The sequence below is a fragment of the Pungitius pungitius genome, chromosome 16, assembly GCF_949316345.1.
Source record: "Pungitius pungitius chromosome 16, fPunPun2.1, whole genome shotgun sequence".
NCBI classification, from domain to species: Eukaryota; Metazoa; Chordata; class Actinopteri; order Perciformes; family Gasterosteidae; genus Pungitius; species Pungitius pungitius.
In genome coordinates, this window is record NC_084915.1 from 16,198,445 (window position 1) to 16,220,529 (window position 22,085).

General features: G+C 46.3%; 2 protein-coding genes across 3 annotated transcripts; one reads left to right on the forward strand and one right to left on the reverse strand.

Moving 5' to 3' along the window:
* Positions 1-5,620: 5,620 nt before the first annotated feature.
* Positions 5,621-11,101, reverse strand: znf346 (zinc finger protein 346). 2 transcript variants are annotated; one of them, XM_037467188.2, is made up of 7 exons: positions 10,997-11,101; positions 9,841-9,944; positions 9,414-9,509; positions 8,935-9,082; positions 8,560-8,796; positions 8,354-8,453; positions 5,621-8,059 (listed from the first exon to the last, which is right to left on the reverse strand). In XM_037467188.2, the coding sequence occupies exons 1-7, from the start codon at positions 11,055-11,057 to the stop codon at positions 7,900-7,902; spliced, it is 906 nt and encodes a 301-aa protein (XP_037323085.1). In that variant the 5' UTR covers positions 11,058-11,101; the 3' UTR covers positions 5,621-7,899. The 2 variants fall into 2 exon arrangements, with proteins under 2 accessions (XP_037323085.1, XP_037323084.1); XM_037467187.2 differs by having other exon boundaries at positions 8,935-9,085.
* A 342-nt stretch (positions 11,102-11,443) lies between these two features.
* uimc1 (ubiquitin interaction motif containing 1) lies at positions 11,444-20,893 on the forward strand. The gene is made up of 23 exons (XM_037467184.2): positions 11,444-11,629; positions 11,928-12,009; positions 12,135-12,265; positions 12,518-12,581; positions 12,940-13,058; positions 13,188-13,338; positions 13,491-13,657; positions 14,056-14,733; positions 15,058-15,109; positions 15,235-15,317; positions 15,755-15,864; positions 16,086-16,269; positions 16,442-16,546; positions 16,952-17,007; positions 17,179-17,369; positions 17,532-17,602; positions 17,695-17,815; positions 18,006-18,299; positions 18,518-18,599; positions 18,703-18,805; positions 18,946-18,994; positions 19,347-19,380; positions 19,675-20,893. Exons 2-23 carry the CDS (start codon positions 11,985-11,987, stop codon positions 19,868-19,870), a joined length of 3,066 nt encoding a protein of 1,021 aa, XP_037323081.2. The 5' UTR covers positions 11,444-11,629; positions 11,928-11,984; the 3' UTR covers positions 19,871-20,893.
* The last annotated feature ends 1,192 nt before the right edge of the window (positions 20,894-22,085 follow it).

Consider the following 22,085-nt stretch of genomic DNA (forward strand, 5'->3'; position numbering starts at 1 on the left):
ATAAACACAAATTACAGTCAATGACTGTAATTTGTTTTTGACGTCCAATATTCGCCGTCTTTTAGCTCTGTTTTTGGTCCCCCCCCCGGAGAGAAATATATATATATACGACTATTCAACAGCTGAATGCTGCACTCTGTTCGGCAGTTCGTCTCTCTCTCTGTGTGCTTTCATTGCTGCTGAGCGTGATTTCTCTGCACCTTCTCCCCGCCAGAGACACACAACACATTGTCACAAAAGGTTGTTCCAGAAATATTGAGCTGCTTTTTGGACCCAAAAGCAGGAGTCCACTCGGCACCTCCGCTCCACCCAACCAAAGACACTTTCACATAGACTCCCCCCCCCCCCCCCCCCCCCCCCCCCCCTCTCTCCTGTGGTCGTATTAACCGCCGCTCTGCTTCACATTGAGAGGATCAAAGCCTGGAGACGGGTGGGTGGGGGGGCGGTGGCTGTGAGGCAGTAGTGTGTTTCCACAGGGGAGTCCTCTCCATGGGAAAGTGCAATAGGTTAGAATATCAACGAGACGTGCCTGAGAGCGTAGCCGCTCACCTGTCGTCTGACTGCGGCCCCCCCCCCCCCCCCCCCCCCCGGCTCTGTTTCTGTGCGGTCGGGTTTGGAGGCCCGGGAACGGGGGTGGGGGGGTGGGGTGGGGGTGGGGTGCCTCGGCTTCCCCTGTTTCCCAGCACGGAGGCTCTGACACTGAATAAATCACTGCAACGCTACGGTGCACCGTAGGGGGGGGGGGGGGGGGGGGGGCGATGGACGAGGTGTTTAGAAGAAACGGGCTCATGCCACGCTGTTAAAAACAGCACCTGTACGGGTGTAATCATTAGAATGCGGCACGTGCCACATGACACAATTACGGGGTGACACATTAACGAAGTGAGTCTGGTTATGAACACAAACACATAATAACATCAGTCATTAGTAATTATGATAGAAAACCTGCTTTCATTAAAAACTATGCAATGTTTTGTGAGTTGATGTATACAGTATATAAATATGATTAAATGTAAGAATAAAGAATGTTCTGTAGTAAATACAGAGATAGATCAAGGCAATTGCTGAATAAAGAAATAAAATTATTTAAAAGCGTGTTAAATAATTAACTCCAGCATAATGAATGGATCAGTGAGAGCTGATGGTGATGATTTGTGTTAAAGTGTCACAGATCGGGCCTGTGAGTCTCTCTGAGTCTCTCTGCTCGGAACACAAATCTGCAACAGGAAACAGAAAACGGAAACATTCAGCTCATCCAGCTGTTTTCTCCCTTTCTCCCCTTCCTACTTCATCTCTGCCTGTCCCCTCTCGCTCCCCCTCTCTCTCCCTCCCACGTATCGAGTGTCCGGGGGGGAGAAGAAGAGGGGGGAGGAGGAGGAGGAGGAGGAGGAAGGGGGCTCAAACAGGTGTCTGACTGTCCACAAAGCCTGATGGTCGGTCTGCTGCAGGTTTTTACCTCGAGGTCCCAGCTGCTCTCTCTCACGCACACACACACACACACACACACATGCACACACACACGCACGCACGCGCACACACACACACACACCACTACCACCACGTCCATCTGTCACAAGAATTAGAAGTAATCCATAGGAATTTTCATATGTCATGGAAGGAGAGGTGTGTGTGTGTGTGTGTGTGCACTTTCACATGGGGTTGTAACCCGAGCGCCGGGCCACCTGCAGCAGACGGCTGAGAAACCCCAAAGAAAGGTTGGACACGCACTTTCTCTCTCTCTGTGTGTGTGTGTGTGTGTGTGTGTGTGTGTGTGTGTGTGTTATTGACGGGTCTCCGCGGACAGAATGTACAGCGGTTGGACAAAACAATGTAAACACCTCATGGGAAAAGACTTAACAGCCGACATAACTTCTCTTCGTTCTTTTCAATGATAACTGTTTTAACGGATACAAATAACAGCAAATGTAACATTTAGATTTGAAACTGTTTTTTTTGCGCCAAAAGAAGAAGGACGAGATGATTCATCTTGCATTAGATGCTCACGTATTGTTTCATGACTGGAACGGACTGTTGGGACTCTCTGCAGTGTCCTCAGTGGATTGATTGAAGAGCTTTCATGTTCTGAAATGGCCTTCCTAAAAAAAAAAACTAACCTTTTATTTTAAAGAAGCTCTTTGTGCATTGACCCCCGAAACAGGAAGTCGTCATAGCTGTAAACGTGTTTACACTCACTGGTTCACATTCATTCTGTCACGTCAGTAAAACCATGTATGAATAATCAGGAAAATGTCCATTTTGAACAATTGACTTTGGATTATTTTCGTTATGGATTATTTGGCTCAATTAACCCTTTTGAGCACACAGTATAAAAAAATAATCCCAGTTCCTCAAGGCCCAAAAGGACGTAGTCAGGTGGTTTATTTCTACCGCGACATGAAGAAATTCAGTCTGCTATCAGACGAAGAACGAGTGAAATGTCGATGTTATTTTGCCTTTTCTTTTTTGGTGGGACGGAGGTTAAGACTCTTTGGAAGGTGACGGACATTCCTCACATTCCTGTCACCGTAACAAATAAATAAAGCAGAAGACTTGAAGAATCCCCCCCCCCCCGAGCTTCTCTTAGCTCAACGCATGACTGCAGTTATTTAAATCACACTTTGGTTGCGAAGGATTTCAGAAAAATGCTTCTAGAGATGAACACACACACACACACACACAGATGTCAGGTAGGGTCTCCCACCTGGCCTCCTGTCAGTAACAGAGTGGCTTGCTGACTGATGGCCCGACGGGGGTAAATGAGCCCCGGTGCATGCTGGGGGACGAGCCGATGACAGCCCGAGTCGTGGCGGGTGTCAGCGTGTGTCGAGGTCAGCGGCGACGAGGCGCGTTCGTCACCTCGAGGCCCCAACGCGAGGGGGGGGGGGGGGGAGTTCCACGACACCTTTAACCTTCTCATTGGTCAAAGCCGTCTGCTTATTGGTTAGCTGATGAAATGAATAATTCTTTATACAAAGGCGATACCTTTTCGGATCACACGTCGAATTGGCATCGTTTTAACTTTAATTCATCTCAGAAAAGTGAGAAAAAACAAGCAGCTCAGCCACCTGTGCCTCCATGTGAGGGGGTGAGGGGGTGGGGGGGAAAGTGGAAGGTGAAAGGGAAAGGAAGAGGAGGAGGAGCTGAGAAAAGGATTAGGAGAAGACACTCAAACGCATTCCACTCCTCTCGATGTGAATGAGATAACAGATTAGGCCGAATCGTCTCTAGAAGAGAGCGACTTCCTGCTCTCTGCTGCCAAATCTTCATTTTCAAACGTTTGCCGTTGCTTCAAGCGTCTTCGGTTACGCTGACGTTTTTTTTTTTTATAACTTTCCCTTTGTTCTGCGTGATTAAACAAAGCGGAGTCGGGCGCTGTGATGTTTTCTTTTGGATTTGAGGATGTGAGACGAAGCTCAGACGCCATTAAAACCGTCAGCGACCTTTTGTGGGATTCGATCCCTCTTTAGATCTTTCGGGCACATCAGGTTCGAGGGCCTGGAACAAGAAACCAGAAGGAAGCACAAAAAGCTGTGTGCCGTACTGTGTTTCCTCCCTGTGACCCGCAGAAAACAAGAGTTCGTGGAAGCTGATTTTTTTTAAATTAAAATAACATCACGGCGCCAACGAGAGGAAACGAGAGGTTTGGTTGAAACAAACACGGGGGAAATGCGTTATTTGTAGTATTTGGTTTAACATATTAAACACAAGTTCATAGAGGCCACAGACAGCAGATACAGATGTTTTGAAAAGGATGCGGGGCAGCTACTGGTAACCGGAGGAGTGTTGGTGAATTCATGGTCTCGTTTGCTGGGTTTGAGTCCTCTTCGTTACACCATGAATCCTTATTTAGCAAAGTATGGTGCCGTTTACAGTCAAAGACCGTAAAAGAAGGGTGCTTTTTTAAAATCTGACATAGATACCGGCTCAATTCCGCTGCCGCCAAAACAAAGATGGCGAGCGCCAAAAAAAGCCGAGCGACAAGGCTACAAAGCGGCATTCAGAAAAGCGATGGGCGTCGTCATGGAGACTTCGATTTCATGCGTTTTCTGCAGAACACGTGGCAAAAAAAAAAACAAACCCTCCCTACAACCATGAAAATGGATCCTCCTTTGGGTTGAAATGGTTTCGTCTGCATGGGGACAGAACCTGTTGACCAGTAGGTGCTGAATCCGTCTGGTGCATTTGTTGCAGCGGAGGTGGAAACTAACATGAAAGGAAAACACTGATTAGCTGGAGCCGCTCAGAGCGGTTCTGATTAAAGCAACGAGGTGTGGGTGGGGGGATGGGGGGGGGGCGCCATCTCAATTACAAGTTCAGCTCGGCGCTTCTTTCATGGCGCGCTGACGCTTTTACCAGCTGTTGATCCCCGAAAAAGAACACCTGGATATAACATCTGCATTCGTGATCCATGTCATTACAAACCAGCAGAGGGACAACGGGAGACAGACGCGAAACTGAATCACAATGCAGGGGGGGGGGGGGGGCCGAGACCAAAGGTCTTATCTGGCTGCTCCCACCGTGTCCTCATGTCCCCCAGCTTGCTCCAGGGACTTTGTACAGTAATACTGGAGACACACACACACACACACACACACACACACACACACACACACACACACAGTTAGACTGACCTTCACTGTGCAGATAAAGAGGGAACAAGCCGTCTTTGTGCCTGTCAAATGACTCTCTACATGTTACACCCGCTGCAGTGTAGCCCCAAAGAGTCAGTTGTAGGGGGTTAACCTGGAATATTTAAGGCTGGAGAGGGGGGGGGTTAACAGCAGTATGACTCTGCGGTGTGTTCTGAGTTCAGAACAATCGGCGTGTGTCTCTATTCATCTTTGTGTTTTAAGCTTCGACCGCACGGCTAAAAAGGCCTCAGTGTGTTTCTGAAGAAGTGCTTGTTCTAAAGTCTCTAAAGGCTTTAAAACGACCCTGACGCGCCCCCCCCCCAGCTTCTCACTTGTTCATTTCTGCGTAGTAGTGGATTTATTTAAGTGGATGCAGCTGGTAATACTGTAACACTTCAGACTTTTTACCAATCTTATTTTATATTTTGTGTTTGATCACGAGAAAACCAGAAGAAAAAGAGGTCCGTGTTGTGCAATCAGTGAATCATATTGAACACGGTTTACTTTTTCCTGTTGACCACCCCGAGTCCGAGGAAGTCACCCAGCTGGTCCGACGCCACAAGGAGCAGGAGCACCGCCGTGTGGCGAGGCCCGGGACGCGTCCTCTTGGTCCCGTCCTCCTGGTCCCGTCCTCTTGGTCCCGTCCTCTTGGTCCCGTCCTCCTGGTCCCGCTCTGTGCTTCACGTCGGTTTCGGCATCTTGTCACTTGAGGAGAAAAAGAATCTCGAGACACTCGTCAGGACTCGGATGTTAAATTGGGGTTTTTTTCCGGTGCGGGGAATGTGCCTCTCGGTTATTATTAAAGCACATCGGGTGGTTGGAATGAAAGGGAGATTAAACTGGGATTTGTCGGTCCATATTATGCTCAGCGGACATTACAGTTAAACTAATATTCTACATTCCCAAATGGCTGCTTCTCCTTCTTAGGTAGGCGAAGGAAAGGAATCGAGGATGTACAAACTGAAGAGAACGGTGTGTTTAAGGCAAATAAAAGAAACAAATCAACTGATTTCTGCACTTTATGCACATCTTTTGCTGCACACCCTCCCTCCCTCCCTCAGTTATACACAACATATATTTAAAACAAATCTTAGATCACAAAACGCCAAACACTCACTGGAAACAAAACAAAAGGCCATTTGTCTTCTATACACCATGAACTATACAGTATGTATGAGCCCTCTGTGAAGTAAAACATGGTTGAGGAACATTCAATGCTGAAATTCAACCAATTGTCTTGTAGGACGACAAATGGACAAAAACAACAACAACAACAACAACAACGGTATTCTGACATTGACATCACTGCTACAGGCAGATTACAGTCTCTTCTAGAGTGTACAAAGCCCAAAACTCAGAAAGTATTTAAAAATATTTCATTAAAACTAAAACGGTACAAAAAAAAGAAAGAAAAAAGCTTATGCTTTAAGCTCACAGCTGTTACAGATCCACTGCTTTTTAAAGGAGAACATTCACGTTTCTCTTCGTAAATCCCTTTCATTTCTCCATTGTTTTAGTTACCCACACTGCCTGGATCTTTAGAAAAAGACATCAACCTCTACAAAATGCTTGTTGCTGTTGACAAATTGTGGCGAGTTTTCTAGCAGAAGAGTCGAGGCTCTCTGACATCATCACAACAACCTTTTTAGCAGCAACGATGACGGTTCTGATAAAACACCCTACGGACATTATGTAAGTGTAATATCTTACCGGAACACATTATTAAATAAATCTTAACCGGATTAGCTTGTTTGTTTACAATCTGCAAACAAGAAAAAAGGTAAACGAGGAACTCTGGGCCACCAGAACTGTAAAAAGGAAATTAATTCATAACGATTCACACGGTTTTCTAGATAATTTACGCAGAATAAGTAACATTTCCATGAAGAGGTTCCGGAGATATTCTGGCTGTGAATTAAAAAAAAAAAAAAACTAAAATCCTCTGTCCTTACAAATGATATCCGGCATCTGGGCAGAAAGTTCTCCTTCCGTCCGCCTGGGCGGCGATGTCCAAACCGGCAAAACGTTCGATTTCACCGCTTCGCCAAACAGGTTCAGAGACACTCGGACGTGCAGAGAGCGAAGGAAGAGCAGACGCGTCGATCAATACATTCACCGGAGACGCGAACCAACAACATTCCCGGGGGGGGGGGGGGGGGGGAGGCGAGGGTTCTGGAAATTGGGAATGCGGGAAAACAGCTTTGCTTTGATCCGGTACCGGATGTTAGTATTGGTTAGACGTTAGAGGGGGGGGGGGGCGCTGAGTGATTACAATACCCTGCTGTCCAGCTTTTAAACAGCTCACCGATCAACAGATCGTTAAGGTTCATGCACTTCAACGAGGGGCCTCAGGTAGCTCGTCAACAATAACGTTAAGTCATCTACAGCTGGTGATTAAATGTGTCAGATTCTACCTAAAAGCCAACATTTAGGTAAATACTGGAGGTACCACATATTTAAATGGACAAAGAACTCTGTGCCCCTGGTGCGTGCACCAAGGCCGAGTTTCACACTTACATACTTGGTTTGAGCCTCTGTGGATCTGGGAGTCATAGTTTCCTTTACATTTTACTTAAATAAGACGTTTTGTAAAAACACCATGTTTTTTTTTTTTAGGCATTGGCGGACTTCCCACGATGCCATGGAGAGCTCCAGTCGGTACGTCAACAGAAGACTTCCTGCCATCCTTGATCCACGTCAGCGGCTCCTTCCATCGAGGCCCAAACGCACTGAAAGCATCCGACACAAGCGCTTTGCAGTAAAAAGGTTTCCAGCTCTGAATTAGTTTCCATTTCTGAGCATCAGATAAGCAACAAAGGCCGTTCCTCTCCTGCACTTGTTCCCCCCCCCTAAAAAACACATCTTACACCTGGCAGATGTCGTGATGCCAATTTCCCATCATCTAGTTAATCTTTTAAATTATAGAATGACAGTTTTAAGTCTTAAAGGGTATCGGTTATTTACACAAATGTTGTCTGTATAGCAACCTTCTCCTGAAGCTGCTTCTGTGGGGCTGACATTTATAAATCTGCAATGCGCCACATGACCATCGATTGGTGCACTTCAGATGAGACTTGATCAGTGCGTTTGGGTCCTTGTCAAAAAAAAAAAGAGAACTTTAAACCATTTCAGTCCGGGGGGGGGGGGGGGGGGGACCTACTGAGAAGAGACTCTGGCAGGTTTATGTTAATGGGTTAAAAGGGGGCTGGTTGTTTTGTGTCCTTCCAAGTCCTGACTGAGTCCTCTGCAGTCTCTACCAGCCCGGCCTTCAAGTAAACTGGTTCTCCTCCGAGTACTCCGTGTCCTCTGGAGCGTACGCGTTGTTTTCGGGAGCGTACCCGTCTTCGGCGGCGTACGGGACGTCGGGCGCGAACGACTCCTCGGCTGCGTCTTGGTTCTCCGCCGCGTTCAGGCCGGATTTCTTCACTCTATCAAAAGGCACATTGAGAATATTTTAAGGGCCTTTCGGTCAGTTGGAGGAAAAAAAAAAACAGGATGCAACGTCACCCCAATGTCATAGGCCAGAAGAAGATGAAAATGCTATAATGAGGGCTACTTGGAAGAGAAAGGGGTAAATGTGTAAAAGGTCGTCCATACGGTGGGTTTTTAGGGATTGAAAACGTTATTTGCATGTAGAGGAAAAAGCTTGGTTTTAAACATGTGTAAACGAAAGAAAGGAAATAAATACGATCATCCGGGAGGAAAACCAAGTATGTCCTTACTGGTTCTTGTGTTTGGCTCCACTAATATGAGACTGGTACTGCTCCACGGAGTTCAGCTCGATGCTGCAGACGGTGCATGGGTAGCCCTTTAGTGTGGAAGCTGGAGACACACAGGAAAAGGGAAGGGGATGTTTTCCTTGTCCACAGATTTAAAAGAAGACCTCAATGAATCATTTCACCCTCAGACGGGGGTTCTGGGGTCTGACCTGGTGCAGTGGAGGGGCCGTACGTCTCCATCAGTTTCTGCTTGGTCATCTGTTTCCGGTGCTTCTTGCCCACGTAGTGCTGCTGGGCCATGAGCGGGTTGTTGAAGGAGGCCTGGCAGATGGAGCAGAAGCGGTCCGGGTTGCTGTTGTCGTCGGCGCCCGGCGGCGGGACGCCGCTCGCGTCGTCCCCGGGCTTCTTCTTTGGCGGCGGCGGCGTCGTCGTCTGGGATGCTACTGCTGCAATACCAACAATGAGCACCATTTAAAAACGACCACTATGACGAAGGGATGAAGACAAAACAGAGAATGGGAGAAAACAAAATGGAGGGTAAAGAGAGACACAGGTTATGAATAAAACTGAATGCACGCACACACCTGGGGGCAGGGGGCCGACAGCTTTAAGCCTCAGGTTCTTGGCGTGAACTTTGCCCTGGTAGTGAGACTCGGCCATCACGGGAGAGGAGAAGGTCATGTTACATACGTGACACACCTTTGACCGGTTGGCATCCCCGTTGTTACAATCCTGCTACCAAACACACACAAAGGAACATCAATCATTTATGGATACAGGGAACATAATTTATCCTCATTGAGGAATAAAAAAAAAGACTATTTAATTTGTGATAAACTACTCTGAAATCAAAAACAAGTCCACACAGACTTTATCAAGGTGATGTTTTAAGCTTTCAAATTGCAACCGTTGATGTAAAGTACATTTAATAGAAAACCAGATTAAATACACAGCGCACACACTCTGCTAGATTTCCGTTTTTAAAATCATATAATCTAATGAACATTTAGCTTGGGGATGATAAAAGTAACTGTCGGTTTGAGCCTTTTTTTTTTAAACTCACGCCGTCAGACGTTGACGACTTGAACCTCTTCAGCGACGGCTCCGTCTCGTTCTGGATGGAAAGATAACGGCGCACTTTGTTGCCGTGTTTCTTGCTCTGAAAAGACAAAAATGTTTCATCACAAAGTGGACAACAAACGTCAGTACGGCGTTAAAAACAGACTTTTGGAGTTTATTTAGCCGATGAGTTCCGTCCCTTCGTGCTCGCTGTTATTTAACGCAGTCACAATCACTGCGAGGTTGATTGCATTTACGTATCGGAGCTTTGATCACGTCTCGAGAACATTACCTCCCCGGCCAGATTAACGTGTACGTGGCTGTACCTCCGACACGTTAACTATACAGCTTTATCCCCAACATCAGGAGCGCTTTTTAAAAAATAAGTAAAGTGCCCTGAAACAGCAGCAGCAGACGGTGGGCTCACTGACCTGATAATGAGTCAACTTCTGAGACTCTGAAATGAGGACAGCACTGCAGACTTTACACTGAGAGTCAGAAAACAGGTCGCCGTGCTCCTTTATCATCTTATTTACTGCAGAGGGGGGAGAGAGAGAGAGAGAGAGAGAGAGAGAGATGGGAGATTTCAAATCAGGTCACACCTTCTGGGATAAAATATAATTATAAACACTCAACATACAAAAAAAACAAAATCTGTGGCAAAAGTTCAAACAACAGTTTTTCTCACGATGCTTTTTATTTATCAAGACAGCTCAGTGGTCCTCTGTAATTATGTAGAGATAATGTTTCAAACTCATAGTCTTTATTGCCTACAAATCGAAGATACTTACATTGGTCACATTTTAACTGTAAATGCCACTAAGCAGGCAAAAAAAAATACATCAGTATACACCAAACAGACGCATGCTTGAAGCCTATTAATAATGGGTTTAGAGCTTTGCTGATGGCTCAAACGAGATGTTCCCCTTGATGCGAAGACGTGACAAATGTAACAGCCAAAATAAATATTAATCCAAGTATTAAGTCGACAATTAACATTTGGTTGGATATCAGTTTGAAGAACTCTTTAATTAGGACTTGCACTTACTGGGTTTGTTTGGATGAGAATGTCAGATGTTACAATGGTTTTTATTACTCACCGGTCACAGCTTTAGAGTCAACTTAATGTTACTTTCGTATTTTGCAAGGTACAATTTCGCAGAGTAAAACAGGCAAAACCTGAGGATTACAACGTCAGCTGAGCGCATATGGCCTAAAATAAAAAACGAACGTCTGCCGATGACCCGCTATTGAGACAAACGTAAAGACGCCTCCTAAATCTCCGCTGGTGCACGAACAGACGAATTACCTGACGAGCCGTCGGAAGCAGCATCCGATGCTGACGTGCTCTAGTCGACCTTGGAGCTGAAACCGCTACAGTTAGCTTAGCTTAGCTTAGCTAAATGGTTAGTTAAAAGGAGCCCGCTTCGCTCGCGCAGCCCTGACGTGCGGCTACGGTTAGCTCGCACGAAGCTAACGGCACCGCTGGCATCTTAAGCGTCGTCACCAGCGACGGTGGCCGCGTGCACTGACACGCAAGTTTCCTTTTGAACCACGCGTTGAAATAGTTAGGGGAATAGGGCATACCTTCCGCCGCCCCCGACGGTAAATAAGGAAAATCGTCTGTCTGCATCGCGTCGGCCATCATTTCGACTCAAAGCAAAGCGGCGTCCTGATGCGCATGCGTCGCTTTCATGCGTCCAAACGGGTAAATACAGAGCCGTACTAAGACGGAGTTGCGTAAAAGTTAAATCTACTTCGTTGTCACCTGTTTCAGGTAGAATTCAGAAAGTTCCAGGAGCTACTAGATGGGAAGCTCGAATGAGTGCATGCAGGTAGAAATTAGTACAGAGTGCAAGAATTGCATTTTTTCTGCCTCAGAAATAAACATCTCAACTGGCTGTGACAGACCTGAAGGGAAGGCGTGGGACAGAGTGAATTATATAGTAACGTAATTTGATGTCTGTGTTCTTAATTATTGATGATTATATGTACTTTATGATGGTAGTGACGCATTGTGACCCAAAACCACTGTTTTTATTTCTGTGTGTACTGGTTTCTGACTACTACTACACGAATTGGCCGCCACATGGAAATTCGTCGACGCGACTTTAAACGGCTCTGGCCGGAGGCGGCGTGAGAGTCAAGCCTTACGTAGTAGTCACGTGACTACGTGTGCAGAAACAAACATGGCGCCGCGAAAGTGAGGAAAACTCAGATGTGAGTCTTTCCACACTGAATATTGTTTGTTTTATCGTCATTTCAAGTTGGCGTGGAAGCAAACATCTCGCAGATAAATATATTTTTTTAGCTATACAGTTATTCAAAAAGAAATACAAATTGTATGAGCTCTTTTAGCGTCTCTAGTTGTGAATTTTTCCTTGTCAACGGATTTCCTTGCGCTGCGGAAGCTAAATTAACTGCAACAAACGTTTTTTTGTGTTAATGAACCTCTAAATATGTTTTCAGTCGTTTCTAGCTCCTCGCTCAGCTCTTTTGTTTCAACTTTAACCGACAGGCTTTTTAGTTTGGGCTCACCGCTCGTACCATCACGTCACAACGACCGTCCGGACAGATGAGAGGACACTCTTCATCGTCGGGTAATAACCTAAGGCACGAGTGAATGGTTTCAACGTCGTAAGAGACGAGGCACTATGTGCACCGTATACTACGCACAATCCGTGCATGTGTGAACCAACTGAAAAACGAGATTTGTTGGTCATAGCTTCTCAGGAGCGCACCGGGATGACTCCGAGGAAGCAGCTCCTCAAGGATGCCGGCGACCTTCCCCCTGGAAGCCAACAGGACGACGAAAACACGCAAGAGGACGAAGCACTGGACCACCAAGACGACAACGTAATGAAATGATGAATACAATATTTCTCAACTCCAGAAGCAGGGGGTTGTTCCAGAGTTGGCGTTTCCCAATCAGATGCATACTTGAATTGATAGTTGGATGAAGCATGTAAATGTTTCTCTGCTGGTTTTATGTAGTTGAAGGAGACATAATCGTGTGATAATGTGTTAAATCCATCTGCAACTTTGGGACTAATGACTAAGGAATATCTTATCTCCCCTTAACTGCAACTAGTTTGCTTTTGCTTCCAGGATGAGCTCTCATCGGCACCTGTGTCGTCGGCATCAAGAGAAAAACGCAAATCCAAACCCAAAGGTACATAACTGAGCGTATTAATGAGAAAAAATAAAATACCACGGTGAATGTGTAAATCCATTAACCTTCAAGTGCTTCCCAATTTGTTTGGGATGATGTAGAATTACAATAATGCCAGAAATATGTTCAATTTAACTGGAAATCATTTCAGAAAACTACTACCAATTTCAAGGTTATTGTGAGCATAAACTGCTGAATCTCGTTTAGAGATGCTGATAAATAAAGTAGCGTCTATAACCTAATGAAAGCTATCCAAAGCATAATCTACACTAATTAAAGTCACACTCAATGTCAGTGTCTGAGATAAATGTACAACCCTGACCGCTTGGCTTAGTCACCACGTATCTGCTGCTCTCAGACATGACAGAGGAGGAGATGATGGACTTGGCTCTGCGTCTGAGTGAACAGGAGGCCGGCGTCGCCGCGCTCAGACTCCAGCAGGAGGAGGAGGCCATGAGGAAAGCCATCCAAGAGAGCGTGAGTACGGAGGAGTCGGTTGTGTCCATCCATTGCAAACTGAAGTAAATGCACAATGTATCTTCTGAATATCTGTACATGATTTATGAGGAGTGTTGTAGAAACCGTGTTGAGGGTTTTCTGTCGTAGATGGACAACCAGACCCAGAGTCTGCTCACCGATGCTGAAGGTTCACTCAGGACCTTCTCTCGAAGGAAACTCTTGTATGCAAATGGGTGGATGGCGCCTGCCATCAATCAGAGAGCAGCGGAGGACGTACGCACACCAGAGACGGGCCGAGGTGAGTGAGAATGTCTAGTGCCCTTCTGCACCAACACTGACCAGAAAGAAATGAAGAGTAAATCAAAAGGGGAAAAAAAATGTACAATATCGTTAAATCGAACGAGCTGCAGGGACAGTGAATTAGAAACGTTTTCTGTATTGTATTTACAGGAGGAAACGATGCCGAAGATGCATTCATTAACCGGCTAAAAAAGCGGAAAAGGAAAGCTGGAAGTCCTCTGCTGGAGATGCCGGACTTATCGCAGGCTCACAAAGTCTTCTCTCAGGCTTCACCCTGCAGCTCCGATTGTCTCTCAGCGTCTCTCGACTCTCCACAGGTACGTCCAGAATATTTCTGTCTTCTCCACTTTTGATGGATGTGGTTATTCAGTTAAAAACAATGTAATGCTGGAGCAACCATTTCATTCTTCTCATTATTGTGCCTGGTTCATTATCACAAAAGTTTATTATTAAAAGCTGTTTCTAGTCTAGAGGGAATTAAACTGTTCTGCAACATCATTCCTGCTTCAGAAAAAAAAAATAGAGACTTTCACTACCTGCTTATCAGCACACTGCAGACAGACACAGTAAGAGCCTTTAGCATCTAAAGACACCAATGTTTCAGCTGATGACGGCAGAGTTGGTAGAGAACTGAGCTACGAGAGGCCGGTGAGCACCATCACGACTCCGGATGTATGATAACGCATTTGTTTCTCTTCTCTCGACGATGAACCAGAGCTCTGACTCGACCCAGATCGACGCCTGTCAGCCTCCTAAATCCCCCGTCTTCCCCTCCACCGAGTGCAGAGCCAAGGTTCAAGTCGCCCGGCTGAGCAAAGAGGTCTTGGAGACCTGGAGAACCTTGGGGTTTGTGTCCTGCTCTCAGGACAGTCGGATCTCGACTCAAAAGTCTCAGACGGCTCGAGCCAAGAGTCCCACGTTTCCCGAAAGCCCCGAACGCTCCAATAACCTTGCTTTCTCCGAGAGCTCTGTCTTCTCAGAGGCTGATCAGGGAGATGATGGAGAGACCGATCTGACTCCAGAGTACGTTAAAAGTCCGGTGTTCGGCAGGAATAAGCTCAAGACGTCTCAAAATGCCTGCAAACCCAGAAACTGGGTCTGCACCTCCTTAACCTCCTCTGTGAAGTCCACGTCCTGTTGTCCTAAGAGTCAGGTGTTCCCTAAAAGCCCCGGGCTACGCGACGACCTCCCAGCCACTGACGAATCAGCAACCTGCACGGAGAGCGTGGTGGGACAGGCAGAGCAGAGCCGAGGGCGCTGTAGGAGCCCGGTGTTCGGCGCGGCCGCCGGACGCCAAGAGATTCGTCCCGGCGAGCAGGAGCGCTCCTCGGGTCCTCCCGCCCCGGAGCGACCGCGGAACGCTGCTCGGGCTCCGCCCCGCCGTCACAGGCAGGTGAGTTCAGGCTCACGGTGCATACTGGGTGGAACGCTGTAATATCGATATAACTGCAATGTGCTAGTATTGGCTGATTTAACGGCCTACCTGATTTGTTGGGGGAGCTGTGATCTTGTTACTGTCTGCAACACATTCATGATTCATTCATGCCCCCCAAAGGATGAAACATTTTTTAAATGGAGGTAAAAACTATATTATTTTAAATGTTTATACGGTTTTTAGGACCATATTAAAGGATGCGTTTTTACTTCACCGCGTCCAGACATTTATTGGCTAATTTCCTTCTTATATCTGTCTGTTCTTCCTGCTTTTGGGATTCAGGACAGCGAGACAGATCACAAGGAAGACGCCACGTTTAAGTCGTCTAACTCGGGTACAGTGGAACGTCACACTGCCCTCCTGAAGTTTCTTTACCTTCTTAATCCTCACTATCGACGTTGGGAGGTGTGTGATCAGGACGTGTTGTTCAGTTGCCTCTCCTGATGTGTTTTATGGCAGACTGCTCCTCCGAGAGGATGCTGAGCGGCGAAGTAACGCTTCTCTGGTCCGAGGATGACGACGACGACGATGAAGAAGTCACGGTATTGCACCATTTACTTTGATACGAGCTACAGTGACGTGCTGTTAAAATAAATTAACCTTGATGACAGGGACTTATTTAGGTCATTAATTAGGAGCCAATGGGCTCTGAGCTGAGGGCCACAGCCGGAAACACATTGTTGGTTTGAGTCTTTTTCTGAGATTGTAAAGCTTGAATTTGCAACCAACACTTCTCTATTATTTTCCTTTCCACAAGAAGCATTGGCTAAAAACATTACCCCCCAAAAATACAGTGATTTGATTTTTTTTTTTTACATATATTCAACCGTCAGCAATCACTTCAAAGTCAATCTTTGCTTGCCGTATTTTTCCCGTATTTGCGCTTCCTGTCATCAGTTCCACGTCTCGTTAGAACTATGATGAAATCGCTGTTCTGATCCGTCCGCCCTGTTCCTCCATGCCTCCCACCTTGTTGCAGCCGGAGGGCTCCCCGAGCCCAGTGTTCCCAGAGGAGAGACCCGCTCACCAGGCACACAGGGAGGATGCATCCCAGGACCACGTGACTGCCGCTCCAGGGAAGAACTGCAGGTAGAGTCGACCTCTGTAGTCACAGTCCTTCTCTTCAAATGTAACAAGTTAAAGTATAGTATTGGCATTAGGTTAAAAATGCTATTGGTATATCATGCTACATGGTCGTCTTTCCCAGTGCGTTTTTGCGGAGTGGAGGTAGAGAGTACGTTCCACCGCTGCACACTTGATGAAAGATGAAAGACTCTCGTCGCTTACTTGAGCTCTACGTGTGTTTCCAGCTCTTCTTCGTCCACCAGCAGACCGCAGCCTTCCACAGAGCCACGACCACAGCCAATCAGCAGCCAGGGAGCGGTCAGCAGGCCGTCCACCTCGTCTGGGGAGCTCGCAGGGGGGGCGACGGTCTGCTACTACTGGGGGGTTCCCTTCTGTCCAAGAGGGGTGGACCCAGACGAATACACACAGGTGACGATTTGCTTATTATAATTAAGAATACTTTTAGGTTTTCTGTTTCCCCTCATTGGCTCATGTCCGCTTCTGCAATAGTTAGACTGGAGGATAAGCATCTTCCATTAAGCTAATTATTAACCCAATAACATTTTCTTCTGTATCTCTGTCCTTCCATCCGTCCTCTCAGGTGATCCTGAGTCACATGGAGGCGTATGAGAAGAGCCTGAAGCAGGCTCAGAGGTGTCTGCTCAGGAAGGCTGAGTGGGGGGAGGCTGTCCTGCCTCAGCCTGAGGTACACTAATGCTTTTTAAACAATTCAGTCTCCTAACGAGTCTCTTAAAGGACTAAATTATTCATTTGCGTGATTTGATCTTAATCCAAACATAGGTCTGATATGTCATACTTTTGGCCATATGTAAAAACATTAAATGTATGACAACGTCATCACTCATGAAAGGATACGCAGACCAGGCAGCAACAGAGGTACCATATGCTTGTAGTATTTCTAATTGCCAGCAGGAGGCGACTCTTCTGGCTGCAAATAAAACTCTGTGAAAGTGACTCTCCTCATTTCCCGTCTCATAGTGTATGTTTTTCACTAATGAGTACAATATTTACAGACACAAAGCAGCGTCTGATGTTTCAACCGCTAATTTTAGTGCGAGTCAATTCAGTAACTTTTATGTGTTCTTCCTAGAAATCCCCTTCATCCGAGTCGCCTGCAGAATCCCCTCAGAAGCTCGTTCCTCGACGGTAAGAACCTGCGACAGCCTAACTGGCTCTTCTGGTGCAGAGGAGATGCGTCTTGTTAGCATCCTGTTGGCCTTCATGGTCACAAAGGATCAAACTCTGCAGCAAAAAGCAGGACAGCGGGAGAGAGAGAGCATCTAAAGAACGACTGTTGTTTGCTTGTCACATTGTCAGGCGCGGCCTCAAACTGAGAAGCAGAACTGCGTGCGAGTCAGCTAATGCACCGCCCGATGACGCAGAGGAGGATGAGGAAGACGAGAAGGATGAAGAGGGGGAAAGAGAGCGCAAAGAAGAAGAAGAAGAAGAAGCAGCGGACGAGGGGGAAGAAGGACCGGTGGATGCTGATGACTGTGAGGTTTGTCCAGGTACTGAAGCGCCTTCACCTTTTCTTTTCCACATCAACAGCTTCCATTTTCTGATTGTGGTTCTTTAGCCTAAAACATCACAAATCCAAGAGTGTTGTTTAAAACTTGACAATAGGCGACGGCTGCATTGAATTCTCACCTGGCTCCCGTGTGTCACCACAGAAACCCAACTGAGTGACAACGACGACGACCGGACGCAAGATCTGATGATCCCAGCTGACCCACGAGCAAAGGTGAGCGGCCCTGCGAGTGCACGGAGATCCGAGGATCCAGAGCTCACTTCTCACTTCCTCTTCTTTATTTATATCGACTACATTCTCCCCAGCTCGGATTTCAGTTTGACAGTAAAAAGAGTCCAGAGCCGCCGGAGGCGGAGATGATTCTACAAGTCGATTCTCCAGCTGAAGATGGGCTGCAAGTAGAGGAGGACGAGATGGAGGTGGACCGTAAGTAGTGCATGCACCTCGAAGAGCAGTTTCATAAAAATAAACTCGATAAAATAGCTCTGAGTATCTTTAGCTATTTCTTTTCCTTAAATATAGCTTAAAACCGTATTTGTAGGCGTCTGTTCTGATACAAAACACCGACCTGGTTGTTGTCCTGAGTAAATAATCCAAAACGTGCGTCTGTTTTCAGCCGCGTCGGACAGAAAGACGGAAGCGAACACCTCCGGCGGCGCTGGGAATGAGGGGACGGAGGAGGCCGTACGGGATCCAGATGTGGAGGAGACAAAGGGCCGAAGGCTCCAGAGGTCGGCGTCCCCCGAGCTGGAAGCGGCCGCCGGCCTCCCCCCGAGCCCCGAGAGCAAAGTGGACTGTCCCATCTGTCAGGGGTCCTTCCCGCTGACGGAGATCGAGAGGCACGCCGCGTACTGCGACGGAGAGGTGACCGTCGTGGAAGAGCGGAGGCCCGAGAAAGTCGGCCTGCAAGGTGACGGACGCAACGCGGTCGGCTTCTCTAAATACACGGCAACGTTTGATGTAGGACATGACATTTCAAAATAAAGGTTTGGGGGAAAGCAGTAGAGTCTAATGATTTGCAAGTATCCAAAACAACGGTTATATAGTTAAATAGAGTCGATGTAAACGGTTTTATTTTGTGTGACTGTTATCGTTTATTGAACTGACTCCTTCCTGTCTATTTCTTAGTGTCTTTGAAGCCCCGTAGGAAGAGAGCAAGAAGAGCAGAGCCCACCGAGGAGGACACTTACGCACTCTCCAACCCTGCCAGGTAAGTATTGCAACAGGACCAGCGCGCTCTCTTCAGACAGGGCGCACTATCCTTTTCTTTCGTATTTTGAATTTTCTTTTCTTTTTTGTTCATTTTCTCACAGGAATCAAGAGAAATGTTACATCTGTCAGAAAGCTGTTCCGCTGAAAGACTACGGCCGACACACCGAGCTCTGCCTCCAGCGCCAGGCGCCAAAGACGGCGCCGGTGAGCTGGTTGTTTACACCGATCGGTGCACCACATTAAAACCCACTCGCACAAGATGGGAAAATCTGTTTTGTTTGTTTTGGATTAGAAATACTTTTTTTTTTTTAAATGTTTATAATTGAATATTTCTGACCTTCCAGAAGGGAAATCTGCTGTTGGCTCTGCAGCAAACAGAGAGCAGAGATTCAGGTGAGTCTTTTAGAGAGAACAAGACTGGAAGTCAGCAGTCATTGACAGGAAATCAATTCAAAACTATCTTATTGATTTAAATGCTCTAATCATACTTTAAGAAGATAAAAGAAAACTCTCCTTTTCCGTTGATATGTACTAATGAAATTAAAAGTTGAAGTTTTTAGAATATTGTTGAAGTGAAAACAGTTGAATTTAAGTTGTGGTTGAACAGGCATTTTTATTCTGTATTTCGAAAGTCGGATTAAATGTTTATACATATATACAGTATATACATATATTCAAAAAACAGATTATAATCAACTGAGTGCCTAATTGAATTCACATTTGTGCTGACCCGTTGTGTCCACAGGCGCCGGGCCGTCCGGATCCAGACTCCAGCCGGGGTAAAGACGCTGTTCTTTTAACTTTGTGCACATTTAGATCCAGAATCTCTCCCAGTGGAAGTGAAACCCAACCTCAGCACGCTTTGTAGAAATGTCTGAAACACTTCTTTCTTGTCGTTTCGAATGAAGAGAAATAATTTAATCCGATTTCTGGCACACGGAACGGAGCACGTTCAAGTGAACTATTAGATGAGGTCATTTCTAATTCGCCGGTAAAATCCTCTACTTCCAGTTTGGCCGAATGTCTTCCCGCTTCAACGAGTCTTGATTTCTTGCGTCTCTTCTCCCTTACAGCGAAGTCATTGATCTGCGGTATGATGATGATGATGATGATGACGACGGCGACGAAGAGGAGCAGGGCAGCGTTTCGGCGCTCAGGATCAGCAACTCTCCCATCAGGTCCTTCACTCCCATCTCAGAAGCCACCGACTGCCTTATCGACTTCAAAAAAAAGCCGCGACCCAAGACGCTGCGTCAAAGACGAAGATGAGGGCGGACGATACCGGAAACCAGAGCCTTAACTCGAGACCCCATCAGGTGGATGTGACGTTAAGATAATAACTTTTAAAAAAAAGACTTACTGATGTCACGCATTTATGCAGGTTAACGACTACAAGCACTTGAATAGTTTCAAAAGAGGTTGCGGCACTTTTTTTTTTTTTTTTTGTACCACTAGCTTCAGCGTTTGAATACGTTGAACGTGTTTCAGACTACCTCTTGATGTATTGAAACATTTGCTTCATGTTCAGCTCTGCGTCTTCCTCCCCTTCGGCTTGAGTCAAATTCACACCGGCCGCGTTCCTTCAATCGGGACGTTTCCGACGAACACTGCGCACGTGAAGTTGAACGCTGGTGTTAAACTAATGCAGATACTGGAGCTATTGTGTTGTCAACTCTGTGTGGGGCAGCAGTACGGGTTTATTCGAGTTAATTTACAGGAAGGCACAGCGTAAGCTGTTAACCGAAGCCATGTTGGACCCGCTGAGAGTGTCCTCAAAGGGCCACCGTAGAGATTTTAACAAGTCGTTTATTTAGATCAACGTGGCCTTCTTTCCTGTGCACCACAGGAGCAAAGCTTCACAAAGTCCTCTCTCCACATTCCATCCGTTCCATTTGAGGGCAAATTATGTTCAATCGAAGCGCTTCAATTTCATTCAATGAGTTTGTCAACAGATAACATTTTTGACCCCATGAAATGGGATTCGAACCCCCCGTCGTAGGTGTGTGTGGGAAGGAAGTGCAATTGAGTTTAGATCACAAAACAGGAGGAAGTTACCTCAACGTTTGTTCACCATCAATTTCATCTTGCAGAAAGCAGCTCAAAACGTGTCGTTGCTTTGCTTCTTAACGTCCTTTTCTCTCTCTGTAGTTCATTTTAACGTGTGGGCTGACCATATCGATCAGCCCACATACCTGTCTGACTGTATTGAACCTTGAATATGTATCGGCGCTCTAGAGTTGAAGTCGCTTGGACTCGATGTCTCTAAAACGGAAGTAAACTGGCTGAAACACACCGATCACGCGTGTTGGTTCATTGGAGGAGGAAGAGCAAGTGATGCTGGGTTTTAGAGGATGTGCTTTTCTTCTGGTAAAAGCCAACTTGTTACAGTTTAGTCCTCAGTGTCTTTTTGGTTGTTTGGTGACGTCCCGACGTGAGCGGCTGACCTGGATGAAGAACGAGGGGGCGTCTGTTTTCCGGACCAGGCAGAAGGCCGGCGGCGTGGTTCAGCGTCGACAACAAAGGAGCCGCGCGACAGAACGGGTGAGCAGACGACCTTTTGTTCTAAAGGAATAAAATGTCTGCGATTGGATAGATCTAAAAGAATTGTTGTCAACTGCAGATTACGTCTCTGTCCTATACATTTAAAACTAAATTTGACAATTTTCTGTTGATCACATGTAAAGTATAAGCACATACTCACACTGAATTCAACATTAGGGAAGGTGAATAAGTGTGCATAGGTTTAGGTAAAAATATATGTACTCTTAGTCGGTAGAAATCCAAGTTTAAGTGTGTGTACCTCTGGTAACTGCAGTCCCACTAGTGTGATTCGTGGACAGGTTAGAATATTAGACGAAGAAATAAGGACACAGGGAAAGATTTGTTGTTTTTCATACTGGCAAATGTGTGGGTGGTTGGTGTAACTCCTGGTGTTTTACCGAACCTGGAAGCTGTGCGTATAAGGACTTGGAAAAAGGACTGAGAATCCAACAGCGAAAAGTGTTTGACCGGATTACACGTCTGTGGGGATATGTATTAAAGGGTAAATGGGGAAAATCGTTGTTAAATGATGGTGGTATAAACGCGAGAGAAATAAAACAATACGAGTGAACTGGTGTTATAAGCCTTAACAATCGAGCGCCGTATTCCTCTTAATACAGTAGAAGCTTCTTGATTGGGTTCACAGTATTGGGCACTGCGTCCTTTCCCTTGTGTTCGAAAGCCACGTGTGAATAAATAAAATAACCTGTGATGAAAATGGAGGAAACCATAACGAATATGGGAGGGGTGTAAAGAAGGCACTCTGGCTTTCGCCCTATTTAAGACATATGGATAAAAACCCTGGAAAAAAGATAGGAAATGTGTAACAAAAAAAATATGTGAAGTGGGTTGCACAGATGCAGGAAAGAGGAATTTTTTCAAGGGAGTCAGATTCTCAACCAACAGGCGAGCAGCTGCAGAACCATCTCAGGATGGCGAGAAG

Excerpts from the sequence above, each read along its gene's own strand:
- znf346 (XM_037467187.2), bottom strand. The coding sequence starts at position 11,057 with ATGATGGCCGACGCGATGCAGACAGACGATTTTCCTTATTTACCGTCG. Across the intron at positions 9,510-9,840 it reads AGAAGTTGACTCATTATCAG|AGCAAGAAACACGGCAACAA; the intron begins GTCAGTGAGCCC and ends TTGTCTTTTCAG. Across the intron at positions 8,454-8,559 it reads CGGCCCCTCCACTGCACCAG|CTTCCACACTAAAGGGCTAC; the intron begins GTCAGACCCCAG and ends GTGTGTCTCCAG.
- uimc1 (XM_037467184.2), top strand. The coding sequence starts at position 11,985 with ATGAGAGGACACTCTTCATCGTCGG. Across the intron at positions 12,010-12,134 it reads AGGACACTCTTCATCGTCGG|CTTCTCAGGAGCGCACCGGG; the intron begins GTAATAACCTAA and ends TGTTGGTCATAG. Across the intron at positions 13,658-14,055 it reads CGTCTCTCGACTCTCCACAG|AGCTCTGACTCGACCCAGAT; the intron begins GTACGTCCAGAA and ends ACGATGAACCAG.